The sequence below is a fragment of the Schistocerca cancellata genome, chromosome 5 (assembly GCF_023864275.1).
Source record: "Schistocerca cancellata isolate TAMUIC-IGC-003103 chromosome 5, iqSchCanc2.1, whole genome shotgun sequence".
NCBI classification, from domain to species: Eukaryota; Metazoa; Arthropoda; class Insecta; order Orthoptera; family Acrididae; genus Schistocerca; species Schistocerca cancellata.
This window is the reverse complement of record NC_064630.1, coordinates 190501570-190523310: the sequence shown is the minus strand read 5'-3', so window position 1 is coordinate 190523310 and position 21741 is coordinate 190501570. Positions and strand designations below refer to the sequence as shown.

The following is a 21741-nucleotide window of genomic DNA, read 5'->3' as shown; positions in this document are numbered from 1 at the left end:
TAAATGACATTGCTGCTGAACATCATAGAAGCCTTGAGAAAGGAGGAATCAGCCAAAGGAGGATTGTAATTAATAAACAGAGCATTGTATAAGAAAAACTACGATCCTGTGGAGTGGAAATGGTTACTCATGATCCTAGTTTACCTTTTGCCAGCAACCTAAAGTATTTCCGTGGTCCGACACCTGGTTTCATGGGATCTCCAGACAGAATAAGACACAGGTATCATTGGGCAGGTCTCTGCCAATTTGTTATTCACTTTGTGAGCCACTGTAAGGAACCCCAGTGACAGAAGTGTATACCACAGTTGCTTCTGTGGTCATCAGAGTGAAGAGGATGTAATAACCAAGCCTGAAACTGAGGACCTGCCAACACAGTCAAGCAGAGGAAATTTGACAAGAACTGTATCCAGGGTGGTGTAGTCTGCCACAGTGAGAACTTCTGAAACATCAGGTCACTGTTTCTCCAGGAGAGGGAGCAACGGCTCTCAACTGTGCTACATGCAGTGTGGTGGAGTGTTTAGTGATGCTGGTTGGCATGGTGAGGGCACCAGTTCAATCCTGACCACTAGCAGTAATATGTTATTTAGTATTTATCATATCTGGTATGTCCTTGAAATATCTTACATTTGTATATTCTTGAATATCAATGTTTGTATAAATACCAGCAGTTTGGAATATTCAGTGTGTGTATAAATAGCTGCACCCTCCTCCCAGGAGATCAGTCTTGGTCTGGATGTTGGTGTCAGTAGTGAATGTGCTTTCAGTTCTAAATGTTGCACTTCATTGATGACCTTGCCTTTGGATTTGAATTTGATTGTAGTTTTGACATGACATTGTTTTCTGCTATATTGATATTTCAAATCACAGTAATGTATGACATTATTTGAAATGTTTGCTTCCCACTTATACAGTTTTCTTGACATTATCTTGCTGTGGTTTATTTCTTCAAGTTAACCCATATTAAAATGAAGCAAATGATAGCTTACTGATAACTAGTATATACCCACCCACAATTCTTTGAAAAATGTAGCTTCCAAGCTTCTGAACCATGCATCATACAGTTATATTATATTCTTCTGGTACATTCAGTGGTCTATGTGGATACTATCTGCAAATTGTATTGGGAATAGAATTAGTAGTAAGGAAGTGAGGATTTAAAATGTCGTGCCAATGTTGCAGTTTTACTCCGTGAACAGTGAAGATGTAATTAAGCGGTAGACTTCTTCTCTTTCACCATTTTGTTGGTGTTATCAGCAGGAAACATTACAAAAAGTTTGAAATTATGTGAAAACTGTGTTGGAAGGTGCCAAGTCCTCTCATTCTTAAATATTGCATAAATATGGTCCAGGTAATTTGTGTCCTGATAAATATGGTCCAGGTAATTTGTGTGTTAGGCTGTCTCAATGTACACAGTTTCTAACTGCAATGCATGAATTATTGTGTTAAACCTTAAACATAAATTACCATAAGCTCTTGATGAATAGTCATCTTGGTTATTAGTAAACTGCTTCACCTGTATTTAGTCCTTTACTACTGGATCACTACTGTTTTGGTGGCACTAAAAGCCACATCTTCAGTTTAACGTATAACTAAAACATTAGAGTGCAAAAGTTCAGAACTTTGTACCCAACATTCATTGTCTGTCAGAACATAACATGACTAAAAGGCAGTATGTCATAGAATAAAACAACTGGATTCCAGTATAGTGGATGGGTCTGCATCTCCGATCTATGTGGAATCATGAACAGGGGTCGTGGCAGCATGTTCTGATATACAACATTATATGTTCACCTGACGATCTGGCATTTAGTGCCACGAGACTGATAGTGCTCCAATAATAAAGGACTAAATACAGCTGAAGTGGTTTATTAGTAAGATGACTACTCATAGCTGTGGTTTCTCTACCTATAGGATTGTCTTGACGAGTAGGATAGCATTTAAAAAATTTAAATTTGGTCAATAACTGTATGAGATACTGAAAATAATGTTTTTTTTCCCCTGGAAGACTTTAGAGATGAAACCTGTCTCTGGGAACATGCCCTGGCTTAGCCATGTACCAATAAAATGGGTACCTGGATTTTTTGTCATTGCTATTAATGCACGACAATTATAACTCTTTTTAACTTAAGCATTTACTTATAGAACTTCCAAAAATAGAACTGAACTGAAATAAAATTGAAGAAGGTGATTTTAAGACAAAAGCTCCTTGAAACTTGTTAATTTACTTGAAATTTTTGAAGATTTGAGATTTTCAATGTAAAGAAAGCTTTGGATATGAAGTTTTTTTTGCCTCAAACATATGAATGTACACTAGCTTACTAGTTTTGACAGGACTAATCTGCCATTTCAAATATACAGAGAACAGGTTACGAAATCATGCTGTGTGGTAAACCACATGTATGTATTAATGCCATTGTATCAGACTCATAATAACAAAGAGAGCAGAACATTAGAAAACATAGCTGTGTCTTCATGGAAAGACAGAGGCATATAAGTATGGCACATCAGGAAGTGCAACATACATCTGGGATGGCTGCTAGCTACATATGGTATGGAACTCGTAATCCAGTGTACATACACACAGTCAAGGCAATAATAATGTTGTATCAAAAGATTTCTTTATATTGAATTAATTGTTTGCTCTCCAACCAACAATATCAGGAATTTATAATTTGAGTTTTCTTTTTGTTCTTTGCAATTACGGAGAACTTTGTGATGTATTTTAATTTTGTGATCTTCAGAATTTGGTAATTTTTTTCGTCTTAGTAAACCTAGCATTGTAGAACATGGGAGACTGCCTGTAAAATATTGAGAACATCCAAATTATGAAAACACTTACTTACCAAAACAGGAAAACAATTTGGCAATGAGTCCATTAGTACTTTATATGGAATAAATCCCTGTCTCTTTCTTTTGTGATATAATAGCAATACTGTAATGTTTCAGAACACTTCTGTTCTGGAAAACCACCATTGGCGCTCTGCAATTGGGTGTCTATTGGAAAGCAATGTTGCTGAACAACTTGGTGACGCAAGACCTGAGCTTGAGAGGCAGATCAGTTCACTTATTCTTGCCACTGATATCACTAGACAGCAAGAGTTCCTAACACGTTTCAAGGTATGAGACAATCAACCTACTTATAATGTCAGCAGTGCCCAGGAAACATTAATGTTAACTCTAGATTTGTTTTCAGCAATCACAATAGTAATTTTGGCTTTTGTTGATACAAGTGTTCGTATGTCTATTGAAACCAAGGGACTTACAGCAGCAATTGAAATGGAATACTGCTAGGAACAGCAAAATTTTTTAAAATGAAAAATAACTCAAAATCTACAGTGTATCGCTACGTAATGCCAACCTGCCCAGTCATGTTTCAGCTGCCCCAGACAACATTTTCCACAGGATTATCACTACATTAGAACTGATCTTCTAGTGTAAGTGAAAAACAAAAGCTAAAGGTAAATAGAGAGAGAGAGAGAGAGAGAGAGAGAGAGAGAGAGAGAGAGAGAGTTTTATGCAGAGACTGTACCAGATTAACAGAAGTATGCAGTTATGTTGTTTGCACTGATTTTTCTTCCAGTTTGTAATGTTGTCACAAGCAAACAGCACACTATGTTTTTCCATGAATGCAGAGCAGTACTGGAAATTGAGAGAGAGTGCTTCAGTAATATATTTCCTATACCACTAACCCTAATTTTTTTGGGTACTTTTTGCAATTTTTCTCTCTCTTTAATGCTCTAACCCCTTTGTTTTGTGGTTGCTACCACTATTTAACTAACATTTCGTAAGTTCCATTGAAAAAGGAAGGCAAATGTCTCCAACCTCTCCCTTCTCAAAAAATAGCCTACCTGCCGTTTCCAGCCACAATTGTCTCCTCTCCAGTCTTGCAAACAGTTGCTTCAATCTGCTCCAATAAATACTTTCAATTAACAGGACATAAAGATAATTATTGTGTGTGTGTGTGTGTGTGTGTGTGTGTGTGTGTGTGTGTGTGTGTGTGCGCGCGCGCGCGCGCACATCAAATTGTTCAAATTGTTGAGTGTAACTATGTACCTTCCACCATTCTACACAGTGTAACAGCCCTACAATTATAGCTTTCTTAACATCTTTTTCTCTGTAATCACCACTTGGACACCAGGCTCCTCCCTCTTTGGGTTGTAAATGCAAGGTGCCGATGAGCTACTGGAAGGTTGGATGATGCCTTCTGACAATATTGCTTCAAATTCTGCTTTAGCAATGGTGAGGTATCATGAAGCCAATCTTCTCGGCCAGCAAGACTCAGGCAGTTCATCTGTGGTTTTTATGTGGTGGACAGTATCATGTAAAACTTGCTGTGATGCACATCGAGGTCTCATTAGTGTTGGGAATTTATGCAGCAATGGGCTGTACTTCTCGTCCACAACCTGTATGATGTTGATGTCACATGTTCTGGCATCACATCGATACAAAGTGGCTAGAAGTCCAGTATTTTTATTCCCTAGATGGGCATTTGCTACATCGGGCAGTAGCTAGAAGTGAGCTAGGAAATCAGCACCTATAATTGCTTGCTGATCATCGCAATTGCTGAATTATTTGTGGCAGACAAGCTAAACACAGCAGGCAATCAGCAACAGCACAGTCATACTTCGTGCAGGATAGTAAGGTCAGATCCTGTGTCTGTTACATAATTCCGGCCTGATACCCTGTTAGTAATGAGTAGGCACCAGGACATAGTTGGGGAGTTGGTGGTGCCTACGACCGACGACTGTTTGCATACACATAGATGCAGGGGCTAGTGCACTTTTTAGCCTACTCTCTGAATCTTTTGTGGAAGCAGAAAGTTGCTAGACCAGTGTCTAAAACAGACTGAGTCAAGGAACAGCTCCTAGATTGTCAATGTGTCAGTCTGTGTTCTCACTGCCTCAACTTTGGTGGACAGATCATCGTAAGCTGTGCATGAGATGGGAAGGATCGTGGATGCGCCACTACCAGCCATTATCACAGCACTAACTTGTTGGTTCAGAGCAATGGCTTCTTTGGATGCTGACATCCAGTTCCACAACAGCATCCAGAAACATCTGTGTCTGCAATGTGACATTTGTCCTTACCTGTGGTGGCATATGGTTGCTCCATACATTGTGCAGGAGATTAATTAGTTACTTTCATGTTCCATGGATCATTTTGTATGATAGATCGTAATGATCCGTGTCAGGCACTGTTCCGATGTCCACCTTGCTGTGGAGGTGATGCAGGTACTGGAATGGTTTTCTGTCACCTATGTCTGATAGGGCCTTCTCGTGACACTGCAACTCATCTCGGTTTTTAACGTTTTGGAGGTGTTCTCTGCCAGAGGAGCCGTGATTATATCCTTAACTTTGGAAGCATAGTATTGATCGAGCTGGTTCACTTCAATGCAAATTTAGTTATATTTACTGTAATTCCGGCATAGCAAAAGCTGACGTCAACCTGGGAAAACAAGAGTGCCGGATTATGCGAACAAAATAGTGTGAAGCAAGTGGCCAGTCACGATACTGTAGTTGGTTCCATCCTGTAATCAGTATTATTGTGAACCAGTCTTCTTGGCACTGATCACATCAGGCTTACCACTGCTGGAATATTAGATAGTGTAGTACTACCTGTACTTATTAAGTGCTCAATCACATAGACTTGAACAGTTTTGTTAACACAAAATCAGTTGCTAAAATGAACAGTTTTGTTAACACAAAATCAGTTGCTAAAACCAACAAGTCAGTATACAGCATGGAACAGAGAACAGCACTTGAAGTGGTGGACACAAACTTGGTGGTAGACACCACTCATTTGTCACTGCACAGTAACTCACCTTGTGCCACAGCTGCACCTCTGGTTGGCGTGAACGGAGATAATGCCCATGTCCACAGAAGTTGACACGTGTGCCTAACAATACATTCCAAATTTTTTATAGAGCCCAATTTTTCTTGTTCGTATGATCTGTTAGTTGAAATCAAAGTTTAACTGAGTCCACAACTTTCATTGACAATACTGTATCTTAAAATGAGTGATGTAACTGATAAACACTGCTTGTCAATTTATTCTCTTAATTCAGATTCACTTCTTCATGCTAACACAAATATTATTTCACAATTAAAGGAACCCACACACTGGGAAACATTGTGTTTTTGAGTTTTACTTCACTGATGACAATTTGAGGTCAACAACCATACCACAGTGGTAACACTGGTTCCTGTCAGATCACCAGAGTTAAGCACTGTCAGGCTTGGATGGGTGACCATCCAGATCTGCTGAAAACTGTTGGCAAGTGCACTCAGCCCTTGTGAGGCCAATTGAGGAGCTACTTAAGTTAGAAGCAGTGGTTATGGTAATGAAAACTGTGGCTGGGAGAGTGATATGCTGACCACATGCTCCTCCATATCCTCATCCAGTGATGCCTATCAGCTGAGGGCGACTTGCCGGTCGATCGGTACTGTTGGGCCTTCGGAGGCCTGTTCGGATGGGGGGGGAGAGAGAGAGAGAGAGAGAGAGAGAGAGAGAGAGAGAGAGAGAGAGAGAGAGATATGATTACAGCTATTACATTTATTTCAATCTAATATGAGTGCTTTCATACAACCAAAGTGAAATAAAGTATTTGCATATTGGGCAATAATGACAATTATTATGTAGCTTTACAGTGCTGCTACTGTATTTCGGTTACGAAGACATTTATGTGTGTTGGCATGAATTTTTAGACAATGTTTACCTACTAATAAACTTAAGTTCATAACATCAGTATCACATTATATTTTTGCTTCTGAAACAAAATTGTCAAGATATTTTCATTTCCAGGTAAATTACCTCCATACAGAAGGAAGTATAGATGATTTAATGCATCTTGTCAGTAAAATATTACAGAAAATTGGATGTGAATAACTAATTGTCAGTATGATAAGTGTCCTTCATATTTAAAATATTTTGTCAGTTCTGTGTATTGCTTTATGTCGCACATTACATTCAAGCAAGTTTCTGCAAGTATTGGGAATATTAAAGTTGCATACAATTTATAGACAATATTACTGTGCGATTTAGGTATTATTTGATGCTGTTTATGTTACAAACTTTAATTTTATTTATTTTTCTTTTCATTTTACTCTTCACTTACAGCGTTACCTGGATCAGAACTTGCTGGATATGCGTAGACCGGAAGATCGACACTTCATTCTCCAAATAGCACTTAAATGTGCTGATATTTCTAATCCTTGCCGACCTTGGGATGTTAGCCGGAAATGGAGTCAAAAGGTACCAGCTTATGAATATGATTCTTTGACAAAAAAGGACAGAGGAATATGGAGCCAAAACATGGATTATCAAAGAAAATGATTAGTGTTATTCAAATATCTCTGTAAATTTTCCTTGTTCATAGTCTTTATTACTAACTGACTGCCCTGGAACCCAGTATCAGTTGAAGGTTGCCTATGTAATGGCTTCCAGGGAGAAAAATTTGGTTTTCAATATTTTCTGTGATTAGTGACTAAATTTAAAAATTTAAAAGGCTGCCATAGGCTAGTCATTACTAGGTATAATCTTAGGTCAAAAGTTTCACACAATAAGAAAAGAATGATGGATTTATACTGTGTTCGTCTTGAGGCAGCTTAACTGATGGTGCACAAATACCAAGACTTTATTCATCCTGCATTTTAGAACGAGAGTACTTGGTGAACTCCACAAAACTTTACAGATAATTTCAAACTTTTGCAAAATTTCTTCTCACTGACCCCACCCCAAGATGATAAAAGGGAAAAAGTTTATCACTTACTACACATATGCTTTTCATGCAATAAAACTTCATCAGACCTGCTGACTATTCAGAGAACAGTTTGCAGACAGATCCACATATACAACTGATTGTATCTGTACGGCATGTAGTTCAGGAGCTTCTATTTCGTAAGACATTAGAAACCTGAAAGACTAGCTTCTGCTGAAAATAACATGCAGTGAAACTTCAACATTAATCATGACATTAATTTATTACTACTATACTACTAACTCATGCCAACAGCCTGCTGCAGTGGTAATACCAGTTCCCATTAAATCACCGAAGTTAGGTGCTGTCGGGGTGGGCTAGCACTTGGATGTGTGACCATCTGGTCTGTCGAGTGCTGTTGACAAGCAGGGTGCACTTGGCCCTTGTGAGGTAAATTGAGTAGCTACTTGATTGAGAAGTAGTGTTTACGGTCTCATAAACTGACATATGGCTGGGAGAGTGGTGTGCTTACCACATGCCCCTCTGTATCCGCATCCAGTGATGACTGTGGCTGAGGATGACATGGCGGCCAGTTGGTACTATTGGGCCTGTGTGGCCTGTATGGGTGGTGTTCAGTTTTTTAAAAATACTACAATGTCTACATTCATCATTGTGTACCTGCAAACTTATATCAATTACATCATTATATGACAAATAGCTCAGGAGAAATAATGTCAAGAAATTGAGGTGCATGAAAAACTTGATTTTGCTTAAAATGGAGCACAAATTACTCATACTATATTCATACACAGTTTCATAATGAAAGCACTTACTATCTTCCAATGAATTTCAAGCATAATTTCAAATCTTTTCTAAACTCTTTCTTACTTATTTCCTTAACATGATATATTTAATACATTAAATCCTTTGCAATGTAATTAGATGTTTGATGTTGTTGTACACATGGGAGGTTTGTTTCTTTAAAGAATTGGGAATTTACTTATATGATGATAACCAACAATTTGTTGTCAAGTTTTTTTTCACCATCTGTTTTCCTCAACTTTTTATTATCTTTCACTGTTGAAGTTGCCCGCACCATTCTTATTACTGCCCCTGCCATTTAGCATACTTAAATGCTACATTGCCCAGTATTATTTTTGCCGTTTCTTCTGTTGTTTCCTCCTCCTCCTCCTCCTCCTCTTGGCTCCATCCCCAACTGTATCCATTAATTCGTTACAAAGTAAACATCCTGTTTACAAATCAAAATTGTGCATTGTATTTAAGAAGTAATTTAATTATGTTCATCCCAATAATTCAGTAGTATGAAAAATTTCGATAATTAAAAAAGAGTCTTACATTACTTCTTGCATAAGAAAAGGAATGGGAGCTTTATATAACTTTCACTCCTTTTTCCTATATGTTACGCAATTGGTGTAGTTGGCTCTTGCTTTTATCAGAAGTTTGTGGTACATGTGGACAAAAAGAACTTCATTATTTGTTGTATATTTGCATACACTCTTATAAGGTCTTGGAACAATTTTGAGTTCATAGTGGGACTCAAAGTAGCAGGAATATTGTTAGTTTCATTGTGGAAGCCGGAAGAAAAAATTAAGAACAGTGAAATATCATATTCGCTTGATTATAAGCTACACATTTTCCAAAAAATTCAGCAATGAAAAATTAGGGTGTAGCATATTCGCATGACCTACAAATGCTTGTATATTCTTATATTGTGTAAACTTCAACTTCAGTGCTCATTCCGTAGTTCAGACGAGAGCAAGAATGTCATTAGCCTCTAAGGTAGATCATTCCCTCACAATTATTAAAATTCTTGAGAGAACTATCCATGACAAAACTGTTCTGCCTTATATATGTTAGAAATATGAAAGAGATGAGACAACGTCAAACTGAATAGAAGAATGTAATAATCACAATATTAAAAAAAAGCAAGTGCTATGGGCATTATAATTACCAAACTATGAGTTTAATAAGTCAAGATTTTTGAAATGTGATGTTACGGTACAACGCTGAAGACAGGATTTGATAACTAATGAAGTGAAACTTAATGGGTCACTGTCTGGGGCTTCAAGTCAGTTTGGTTAGCAAAGGGAAATGGCAGAGAGATGGGTAAAGAATGTATGGGATTGCATACAGTAATCAGGTTTAAATGAATTAAGCTGCAGTAAATATGCACAGGTGAAGATGCTTGCACAAGATAGAGAAGCAGGGAGACTATATCAAACCAGTCTTAGGATTGACAACAACAACATCAATAGCAGTGAAAAAGAGGTGTTAGATAAAAACAGCAGCTGAGTAACCTTAGAGGAGCCACAGTGGTTGTATATAATTTTTGAAGTAGTTACTCGATTATCAATACGAGTATATTAACACTAGTTCAAATGGATTGTTAGTTATGTTACAGAATTAGCCTGCAGTCACTGTTTCTGCCCTTTAATATGCATTCAGACTTGTTCCACAGCCCTGAACTCCTTGTCCTTGTGACAGGATTAATGGAACATGTGTGTATGAATATATAAATGAGTAGCATTGTGGGACAACTCAGTTCAGATCCAGTGAATAGTTTTAGTCTGTAGTGTACCAGTGAGGCCACATTTGGTGGTAAAATTCATGATGTAATGTGTTATATTATTTAATAAGCTCTGAATTCTTACATTCATGGTGCAACATGACTAATTTTAACAAGGATTTTGTTTTTGCTGTGATAGAATTGTTTCAATGCAAAAATTATATCAGTTCACTGAACAAAAGACAGAAAAAAGATCTGTGTGTGGTGAGCATGCAGTTTTTTGATGCAGAGAAGTGTGTATGCACTGTTGCATGCTTTTTTTAAATTGGTTTGAACAAGAACTGAAAGGGTTCAGTGATAAACCGCATATTTTCAAGCCAAAGTTCAAGGGTCCTTCCAGTTTCTGTATTCATATTTATGACACTTTTAGTTTGCACCATGGTTATTTTAACCCGCTAATGAAAGGAATGTAGAAAATGTTTTACCCTTAATTTCACTTTTACATTGTTTTCCTAAGTTATTTCATGTCATTGCATGATGATTAGTACCAATGAATGACAACTGTCACCTTCCCTGTGTCATTTATGGTTACTAGTAACTTAATATTAATATTTTATACCTTCACTTCATTATCAGTAGGAGAGCTTAATACTTAATATAAAGACATGGTTTATGGTCATGTGAAAGTCTGTTTAGACTAAGCCCAGTTTTCCTGGTAAGAGTATACAGCTGGGATGCCCTAAAAGTTGTGAACTAACTCATTCCCATACTTGGTAAACTTTGTCAGCCAGGCAATAAAACACAGCCTTCTATGCCCAAAAACATGTTCCACCACTGTAGTGTACACCACCAAAGTACACTACAACAAGTGATGGCTGGAAAACCCCAAATTTGCTAAACAAATTCTCAGCCTAGAGAAATATGATGAGCATCTAAGCACCTTAACAACAGTTATGCAGTGTGTCCATTACATGGGTCTTTACCTGAACCAAAGAAATAGTCTCTTTATTTTCAAAAGAATGAAAATGATGTGGCACACAGCTAATGGAGATTGGCATAGGCACCTTCTTACGTACGAATTCCCATCCTCAAGTCTTTGCAGACCTATAGGTCTTCATTAATTAACTTCAGCAGTCTTCATTAATTAACTTTAGCAGTCTTCAAGAAAATGTAATGTTGGCTAGGTAGCAAAAAGGTGTCATTCCTTTGAGGTATCAGAAAATGTTGAGTATCTTATATTTGATGGTCGTTCGAATCTTACATGGGCCAAATGGCATAAATTCGAATTTCCTGAACCCATTATGTGTTTTGTAGGCAGACTTTTCCTAGTGAACATTATCTACCTTGATATGCCAGTAGTCAGTTTGCTTACACACAGAGGAGAAATCTTTTCAAGCAATCCAAGGTTTTCTTATTTATTAGCATTGAGGAGAGCCTAGATTTGGAAATTCTGTTCACTCACAAGTGATGCAGAGACTGTGCACATCTTCACCTCTTTTCACGAGGACTGTCACAGTTGAGTGGTGGCACCTCACAGCCTCCTCCTGAATTATTGCTTACTCAGCTGAGGATACTGTATGTGTGTGCTATCTAATGGGTTGATGATCCATTGTGTTGATAGAATGCCTCACATTGGCTTGTTTCGTCTGCACAATGTCTTGTTTGGATTTGAAAGTTTCCAGAAATCAACACAGAATGGTCAACACTCAGCAGACATGTTGCCTAGGTGTGTGTGTGTGTGTGTGTGTGTGTGGGGTGGGGGGGTGGGGGGGGGGTGAGAGACTACCAGTGCCTCCAGTAAGATTTAGATTGTTTGTTGTTGTTGTTGAGGTCTTCAGTCCTGAGACTGGTTTGATGTAGCTCTCCATGCTACTCTATCCTGTGCAAGCTTCTTCATCTCCCAGTACCTACTGCAAACTACATCCTTCTGTATCTGTTCAGTGTATTCATCTCTTGGTCTCCCTCTACGATTTTTACCCTCCACGCTGCCCTCCAGTACTAAATTGGTGATCACTTGACGCCTCAGAACATGTCCTACCAACCGATCCCTTCTTCTAGTCAAGTTGTGCCAAAACTCCTCTTCTCCCCAATCCTATTCAGTACCACCTCATTAGTTACGTGATCTACCCATCTAATCTTCAGCATTCCTCTATAGTACCGAGTGAGGTGGCGCAGTGGTTAGACACTGGACTCGCATTCGGGAGGACGACGGTTCAATCCCGTGTCCGGCCATCCTGATTTACGTTTTCCGTGATTTCCCTAAATCGCTCCAGGCAAATGCCGGGATGATTCCTTTCAAAGGGCACGGCTGACTTCCTTCCCTGTCCTTCCCTAATCTGATGAGACCGATGACCTCGCTGTCTGGTCTCCTTCCCCGAAACAACCAACCAACCAACCTCTATAGCACCACATTTTGAAAGCTTCTATTCTCTTCTTGTCCAAACTATTTATCGTCCATGTTTCACTTCCATACATGGCTACACTCCATACAAATACTCTCAGAAACGACGTCGTGACACTTAAATCAATACTCGATGTTAAAAAAATTTCTCTTCTTCAGAAACGCTTTCCTTGCCATTGCCAGTCTACATTGTATATCCTCTCTACTTCGACCATCATCAGTTATTTTGCTCCCCAAGTAGCAAAACTCCTTTACTACTTTAAGCGTCTCATTTCCTAATCTAATACCCTCAGCATCACCCGACTTAATTTGACTACATTCCATTATCCTTGTTTTGCTTTTGTTGATGTTCATCTTATACCCTCCTTTCAAGACACTATCCATTCCGTTCAACTGCTCTTCCAAGTCCTTTGCTGTCTCTGAGAGAATTACAATGTCATCGGCAAACCTCAAAGTTTTTATTTCTTCTCCATGGATTTTAAACCTACTCCGAGTTTTTCTTTTGTTTCCTTTACTGCTTGCTCAATATACAGATTGAACAACATTGGGGAGAGGCTACAACCCTGTCTCACTCCCTTCCCAATCACTGCTTCCCTTTGATGTCCCTCGACTCTTATAACTGCCATCTGGTTTCTGTACAAATTGTAAATAGCTTTTCCCTCCCTGTATTTTACCCTCTGCCACCTTCAGAATTTGAAAGAGAGTATTCCAGTCAACATTGTCAAAAGCTTTCTCTTAGTCTACAAATGCTAGGAACGTAGGTTTGTCTTTCCTTAATCTAGCTTCTAAGATAAGTCGTAGGGTCAGTATTGCCTCACGTGTTCCAATATTTCTACGGAATCGAAACTGATCTTCCCCAAGGTTGGCTTCTACTAGTTTTTCCATTCGTCTGTAAAGAATTCGTGTTAGTATTTTGCAGCTGTGACTTATTAAACTGATAGTTTGGTAATTTTCACATCTGTCAACACCTGCTTTCTTTGGGATTGGAATTATTATATTCTTCTTGACATCTGAGGGTATTTCGCCTGTCTCATACATCTTGCTCACCAGATGGTAGGCTTTTGTCAGGACTGGCTCTCCCAAGGCTGTCAGTAGTTCTAATGGAATGTTGTCTACTCCCGGAGCTTTTTTGCGACTCAGATCTTTCAGTGCCCTGTCAAACTCTTCACGCAGTATCATATCTCCCATTTCATCTTCATCTACATCCTCTTCCATTTCCATAATATTGTCCCCAAGTACATTGCCCTTATATAGACCCTCTATATACTCCTTCCACCTTTCTGCTTTCCCTTCTTTGCTTGGAACTGGGTTTCCATCTGAGCTCTTGATATTCCTACAAGTGACTCTCTTTTCTCCAAAGGTCTCTTTAATTTTCCTGTAGGCAGTATCTATCTTACCCCTAGTGAGATAAGCCTCTACATCCTTACATTTGTCCTCTAGCAATCCCTGGTTAGCCATCTTGCACTTCCTGTCGATCTCATTTTTGAGACGTTTGTATTCCTTTTTGCCTGCTTCATTTACTGCATTTTTATGTTTTCTCCTTTCATCAATTAAATTCTATATTTCTTCTGTTACCCAAGGATTTCTACTAGCCCTCGTCTTTTTACCTACTTGCTCCTCTGCTGCCTGTACCACTTCATCCCTCAAAGCTACCCATTGTTCTTCTACTGTATTTCTTTCCCCCATTCCTGTCAGTTGTTCCCTTATGCTCTCCCTGAAACTCTGTACAACCTCTGGTTCTTTCAGTTTATCCAGGTCCCATCTCCTTAAATTCCCACCTTTTTGCAGTTTCTTCAGTTTTAATCTACAGGTCATAACCAATAGATTGTGGTCAGAGTCCACATCTGCCCCTGGAAATGTCTCACAATTTAAAACCTGGTTCCTAAATCTCTGTCTTACCATTATATAATCTATCTGAAACCTGTCAGAATCTCCAGGCTTCTTCCATGTATACAATCTTCTTTCATGATTCTTGAACCAAGTGTTAGCTATGATTAGGTTGTGCTCTGTGCAAAATTCTACCAGGCGGCTTCCTCTTTCGTTTCTTACCCCCAATCCATATTCGCCTACTACGTTTCCTTCTCTCCCTTTTCCTACTGACGAATTCCAGTCACACATAACTATTAAATTTTCATCTCCCTTCACTATCTGAATCATTTCTTTTATTTCATCATACATTTCTTCAATTTCTTCATCATCTGCAGAGCTAGTTGGCATATAAACTTGTACTACTGTAGTAGGCGTGGGCTTCGTGTCTATCTTGGCCACTATAATACATTCACTATGCTGTTTGTAGTAGTTTACCCGCACTCCTATTTTCTTATTCATTGTTAAACCTACTCCCACATTACCCCTATTTGATTTTGTATTTATAACCCTGTATTCACCTGACCAGAAGTCTTGTTCCTCCTGCCACCAAACTTCACTAATTCCCACTATATCTAACTTTAACCTATCTATTTCCCTTTTTAAATTTTCTAACCTACCTGCCCGATTAAGGGATCTGACATTCCACGCTCCGATCCGTAGAATGCCAGTTTTCTTTCTCCTGATAATGACGTCCTCTCGAGTAGTCCCTGCCCGGAGATCCGAATGGGGGACTATTTTACCTCCGTAATGTTTTACCCAAGAGGACGCCATCATCATTTAACCATACAGTAATGCTGCATGCCCTCGGGAAAAATTATGGCTGTAGTTTCCCCTTGCTTTCAGCCGTTTGCAGTACCAGCGCAGCAAGGCCGTTTTGGTTAGTGTTACAAGGCCAGATCAGTCAATCATCCAGACTGTTGCCCCTGCAACTACTGAAAAGGCTACTGCCCTTCTTCAGGAACCACACGTTTGTCTGGCCTCTCAACAGATACCCCTCCGTTGTGTTTGCACCTATGGTACAGCTATCTGTATCGCTGAGGCACGCAAGCCTCCCCACCAATGGCAAGGTCCATGGTTCATGGGGGTAGGATAAGATTTAGATATACCTAGTATTATAACTTTCACTTCATTGAGGTACTGCTACTTCTATTCTTCTGCTCATTTCCATCCACCATGATATATCTGCCTCATAAATAGAGGTCTGCACGGATAAGAAAAGTGCAATCCTCACCACATCCGTAAGGTCCTAATCCGCGACCGCATCCGCAGCAATTAATCCGCAAGTTCCTTATCCGCATCCGCAAATATTTAAGTTTTGAATGAGTAATTAATAGTAATTGACAGTAGTACTTAGAATTATGGTATGTAATTACATAGTTATTGTTAGGGTGCCATTTCTATGACAACTTAACTACTCTTGACTTCTTAAATCACAAGAAATGCTCTATACCTACACTTAAGTAGACCATTCCAAACAGGAAAGTATTGGCACTCCGGAGCGCACACAATAGCGGCTCGGATGTTGTGAGAATGGAAACGCTATTTAAAAATATAAAATTCAATGTAATAGTATTAAATGATGAAAATACATGTATAGAAACAATTATATTTCGCTGCTCTTGTGCCAAGGCAGCTGAAAATGATGATGGTTTTAAACTGTTACTAGCACATTGCATCATTTACCGACAGTTTTTTTGCAGTCACTGCTTGGATGTGTCAAATTTTGAAGCCATTCATGTCAGCTGATGATTATATTATAGCTTACGCGTTCAGTCCTCATCACTTCCAGGTGAAAATATTCACAGTATTAGGCCTTCACTGCAAAATGCTGGCACACCTGTGAAAAAGTTAAACTGCCAGCAATAATTGACGTCTGTAAGAAATAATTCGTCTTCCGAAGAGTGACAACAAAATCAGTGGTTATAGAAATTAGGAGTGGTTGGATGAGGTAGCAGTTCCTTAGCAGTCACTGCACCGTACTTTGCCCCCAAATCAATAAGAAACTGTACCGTCTCGAGAAACCCAGATCCACACGCAACTTTGAATGGTAAAATGTCTTTGCTGACAAGATTGATAAGCTTTTCTGTCACGGCTGTCTTCAAATTTGGCAGAACTTCAGGAACTTTCACGCCTCTCTTGGTATTTAAATAAGTAATTATGCTGCTTTGTCCAGCCTCACACAAATGTTTTAGCAAATTTGAAGTTCCACTTTTGTGTCCAGTGTAGGAATATACTTTTTTACATGCAAAACAAGCCACTATATCGTTTATCTTTTCGTTGCCATCAAATACGTATGCGAATTTTTTCCAAATTGGCGATTTCAATTTGTTTTCAAAATGGTTCAAATGGCTCTGAGCACTATGGGACTTATCAGTCTCCTAGAACTTAGAATTACTTAAACCTAACTAACCTAAGGACATCACACACATCCATGCCTGAGGCAGGATTCGAACCTGCGACCGTAGTGGTCGCACGGTTCCAGACTGTAGTGCCTAGAACCGCTCAGCCACCCAGGCCGGCCAATTTGTTTTCCTTCACTAATGTAAAATCACCTTTTTTCACCTTACATGATATTGTATCCATCGATTTGGTGTTCATTTGAAGAAAGAACTCTCACTGATATTCACTATGATTCTCGTTGTCACTCGGTCACTACAAAGTGCTAACTGAAGTAAGCGGAAAATTGCAACAGGCACCTGTCTGGTAGACAGTGGGCAGGTTTGCCACCTAGGGAGCACTTCACAGGCCACACAAAAGACACGGTTGCGGAAACGGATTAGGCGCAGGGCTCTTGGGTACAGCAACGTCGCTCATAGCCAGTGGCTAAGGACAACAGATATCCGCTCTACCCGGGCCCTGCAAGATTCCAAGAATGTCAACAGACTTGAAGTTTTGAACTAACATTGCAATATATGTACTGGGCAGATGCCTTGCTCATTATCTGCAGATGACCTGCGGATATCCGCGCCGGTCATGATTTTATCCGCCAAGTAACAAATACCGCGGATATCTGCGGATATCCGCATCCGCGCAGACCTCTACTCATAAATAATACTGTTCATGTGCTTTCCTCCATTTCCCATTTCCTTTGGCTCATCACTCCACCCTTGAGTCTTAACCCTCTCCTACTGAAGCCTCCTGAAGATTACGTGTCTCTATCTTTCTCCCCCCCCTCCCCCCCCCTCCCCCCCTCCACCAGAGGGAATAATTAATAATTATCTATTTGAGCCCCCTGAGAGTTAATTTTAAAAACGGCTATGAATCTCTAAGCTAATTTTTTATCCTCTTTTCTAGATTTTGTGTGTCCTTACCAGTGCATTGTAGATAGTTGTTCCCATTTCCACATTACAAAACAGTGATCAATGTATCTTTTGGTCTGAAAATATTACATGTAATTTTTATGTGCATGCATTAGTATTAGTTATATGAAGCAAGTGTTTATCCTGTGGTACGTTTGTTTAAATATTCTGTAGTTTAAAAAAAAAGCAATTCTCACCTATAAAAGCATTTGAAATTTTTCTTTTGCTTCTAGGGAGGGTTACTTAGTATAAACAGATTCACAATATAAACCAGTCACAAAAAATATGTATAACAACAAGGTATAAAATTTACAGAGAACTAATAACTGTTGGTATTATACACACAGTGTAACTCTACACTTTATGTGTTGGATTCTGAGAGTAATGGAACAGGCAAAATACCTTACACTCGCTTCAAGTGTCCCCTCGTTGAGTTCACGACTTAGACTGCAAGTGTAATATAGATATTTTATCTTTCTCACTCACTTTCTCTAAATGCATGCTGGCAAATGCTCTGTACTATATTCACAGGTTTGTGAGGAGTTCTTCCGTCAAGGTGATTATGAACGACAGCTGAACTTGCCAGTAACGTCATTGTGTGATCGGCAGACGACTTCTGTGCCAAAGATCCAAGCGGGCTTCTTTCGGTTTGTGGTTTCGCCACTAGTAGAAGAGTGGCATCGTTTCCTAGGAACACCTCTTTCTCGTCGAATGATGTCTCATCTGCGCACCAATCAAGCACGTTGGGAAGCATTAGTCCAGCAGGAACTAGCAGAGGAAACTCGCACAGAAATTTCAGATGCTGAGCCTGAACCTGAGCTTGATGAGGAAGATGAAGTCATACAGGCAGAAGAGGTATGTTCATTGTGCAGCAAAAATATTCTGTTTAGAAACCTTATTTCCATTCTGAACACTTCACAGGCACAGTATAAAATTTGTACTTTGTTTCCAGATTATTTTTGTTAAAGCTTTTAAAGTATACCTAGTGAAATTAAGGGTTTGCTCTTCATGGAACATACTGATTGTGTGACCAATAGGTTGTAAAATGGATTTTCAGTGCATAAGATGTACTATACTTGTACCTTGTTTGCATGTGATTTTACTGTTGTCATTTTAGGATTTGAGCAGTATATGAGAATAATGTTCTGTTTGTAAGTACAGAGGTGTTCTCACTGGTTTGCAAGTACTGCTGCATCCATGTCAGTGCTCCTGTTGCGTGTGTAGTGTAATGTATGGATTCTGTCTCTGAATTTTTTAGTTTCCTTTTTTCAACAAATGCAACATCAAGAATAGAGTTTTATGAGGTCATGGAAAATAGAGGGTGGAAAATGATAAGCGATAAGAGAAAGCAGCAAGTGGGCACATCTAATGGTTATTGTGAAACATTGTAAAAATACTGCACCGTATTAAGAAAAGTTATTAAAATGCCCAGAAGTATGTGCATTGTGTCTGATTTTAGCACATATTGTAATAAAATTAAAACAATTTGGAATATTAAGGGAAAGGGGGCAACCGAGAGTACATAAACACTGTATTTCTGTCAAATTCAATGAAAAGTTTGTTAACAAATAGTCAGAAGTAGAAAACATTTTTAATAATCATTTTTAATTGTTGTAGAGAAAATAAGATCCAACTAATCATTAGAAAATGCAAGGCAGTGTATGGAAGAGGCAATACCGATACAATTTGATAAAATTGAAATTCAACCCACCTCTCCTACTGAAATTAGGAAAATAATCAATTTGCTCAAAAATAAAAGCTTACGTGGAACTGATATTCCCAACAGAGTACTGAAAGCTTGTTCCCAACAGATAAATAGGATTCTCAGCCACATACATAGTAGCTCACTAAGACAGGTTATTTTTCAGATAGACTGAAATATGCTATTGTTAAACCATTGCATAAAAAAGGGGGTACGTCTGCTGCTAGCAGCTACCACCCAATCTCACTTCTGACAACATTGTCCAAAATTCTTGGAAAAAAAAATTATTCAAAAGTAGCATCACATATTTGTAAAAATGAAGTACTAACAAAATGTCAGTTTGGTTTTTAGAAAGACTTTTCAACAGAAAATGCTATGTATACCTTCACTGATCAAATATTATATGCTTTGAATAACTGAACATTGTCCATTGAGATATTTTGTTATCTGTCAATGGTTTTTTAATGTGAAAATTGTGAAATTCTTCTAGATATGCTGAAGTATTGTAGTATGAGTAGGACAGTGCACAAATGGTTTAATTCATATTTAACTGGGAGAATGCAGGAGGTTGAAATTAACAGTACAGGTAGTCTGCAAGAATCAGCAGTCTTCTACCTGGGGGGGGGGGGGGGGGTGGGGGGGGGGGGTGGGTATCAAGAATGGTATCCCACAGTCTTGAATCTCTTATTGTTCTTAAAATACGCTATGTGATCAAAAGTATCCAGACACCCACAAAAACATACATTTTTCATATTAGGTGCTTTCTGCTGCCACCTACTGCCAGGTACTCCATATCAGTGACCTCAGTTATCGTCAGACATCATGTTGTTATTGTTGTGGTCTTCAGTCCTGAGACTGGTTTGATGCAGCTCTCCATGCTACTCTATCTTGTGCAAGCTTCTTCATCTTCCAGTACCTACTGCAACCTACATCCTTCTGAATCTGCTTGGTGTATTCATCTCTTGGTCTCCCTCTATGATTTTTACCCTCCACACTGCCCTCCAATACTAAATTGGTGATCCCTTGATGCCTCAGAACATGTCCTACCAACCGATCCCTTCTTCTGGTCAAGTTGTACCACAAACTTCTCTTCTCCCCAATCCTATTCAATACCTCCTCATTAGTTATGTGATCTACCCATCTAATCTTCAGCATTCTTCTGTAGCACCACATTTTGAAAGCTTCTATTCTCTTCCTGTCCGAACTATTTATCGTCCATGTTTCACTTCCATACAAGGCCACACTCCATACAAATACTTTCAGAAACGACTTCCTGACACTTAAATCTATACTCGATGTTAACAAATTTCTCTTCTTCAGAAACGCTTTCCTTGCCATTGCCAGTCTACATTTTATATCCTCCCTACTTCGACCATCATCAGTTATTTTGCTCCCCAAATAGCAAAACTCCTTTACTACTTTAAGTGTCTCATTTCCTAATCTAATTCCCTCAGCATCACCCGACTTAATTCGACTACATTCAATTATCCTTGTTTAGCTTTTGTTGATGTTCATCTTATATCCTCCTTTCAAGATGCTATCCATTCCATTCAACTGCTCTTCCAAGTCCTTTGCTGTCTCTGGCAGAATTACAATGTCATCGGTGAACCTCAAAGTTTTTATTTCTTCTCCATGGATTTTAATACCTACTCCGAATTTTTCTTTTGTTTCCTTTACTGCTTGCTCAATATACAGATTGAATAACATCGGGGAGAGGCTACAACCCAGTCATACTACCTTCCCAACAACTGCTTCCCTTTCATGTCCCTCGACCCTTATAACTGCCATCTGGTTTCTGTACAAATTATAAATAGCCTTTCAATCCCTGTATTTTACCCCTGCCTTTGAAAGAGGTTTTCCAGTCAACATTGTCAAAAGCTTTCTCTAAGTCTACAAATGCTAGAAATATAGGTTTGCCTTTCCTTAATCTTTCTTCTAGGATAAGTCGTAAGGTCAGTATTGCCTCATGTGTTCCAGTTTTTCTACGGAATCCAAACTGATCTTCCACGAGGTCGGCTTCTACTAGTTTTTCCATTCGTCTGTAAAGAATTCGTGTTAGTATTTGGCAGCTGTGACTTATTAAACTGATAGTTTGGTAATTTTCACATCTGTCAACACCTGATTTCTTTGGGATTGGAATTATTATATTATTCTTGACATCTGAGGGTATTTCGCCTGTCTCATACATCTTGCTCACCAGATGGTAGAGTTTTGTCAGTACTGGCTCTCCCAAGGCCGTCAGTAGTT

The 21741-nt window shown here is 38.9% G+C and overlaps 1 protein-coding gene across 4 annotated transcripts in view; it reads left to right on the top strand.

Annotated features, from left to right (window-relative positions):
- The window catches only part of LOC126188835 (cAMP-specific 3',5'-cyclic phosphodiesterase 4A-like), a 323773-nt gene that overhangs the window by 134181 nt on the left and 167851 nt on the right, over positions 1–21741 (top strand). For all 4 annotated transcript variants that reach the window (XM_049930451.1, XM_049930450.1, XM_049930449.1 and 1 more), the window contains 3 exons: positions 2947–3117; positions 7117–7251; positions 18324–18647. In XM_049930451.1, coding sequence (XP_049786408.1) covers positions 2947–3117; positions 7117–7251; positions 18324–18647 — 630 coding nt within the window. The remainder of the gene's footprint in view (positions 1–2946; positions 3118–7116; positions 7252–18323; positions 18648–21741) is intronic.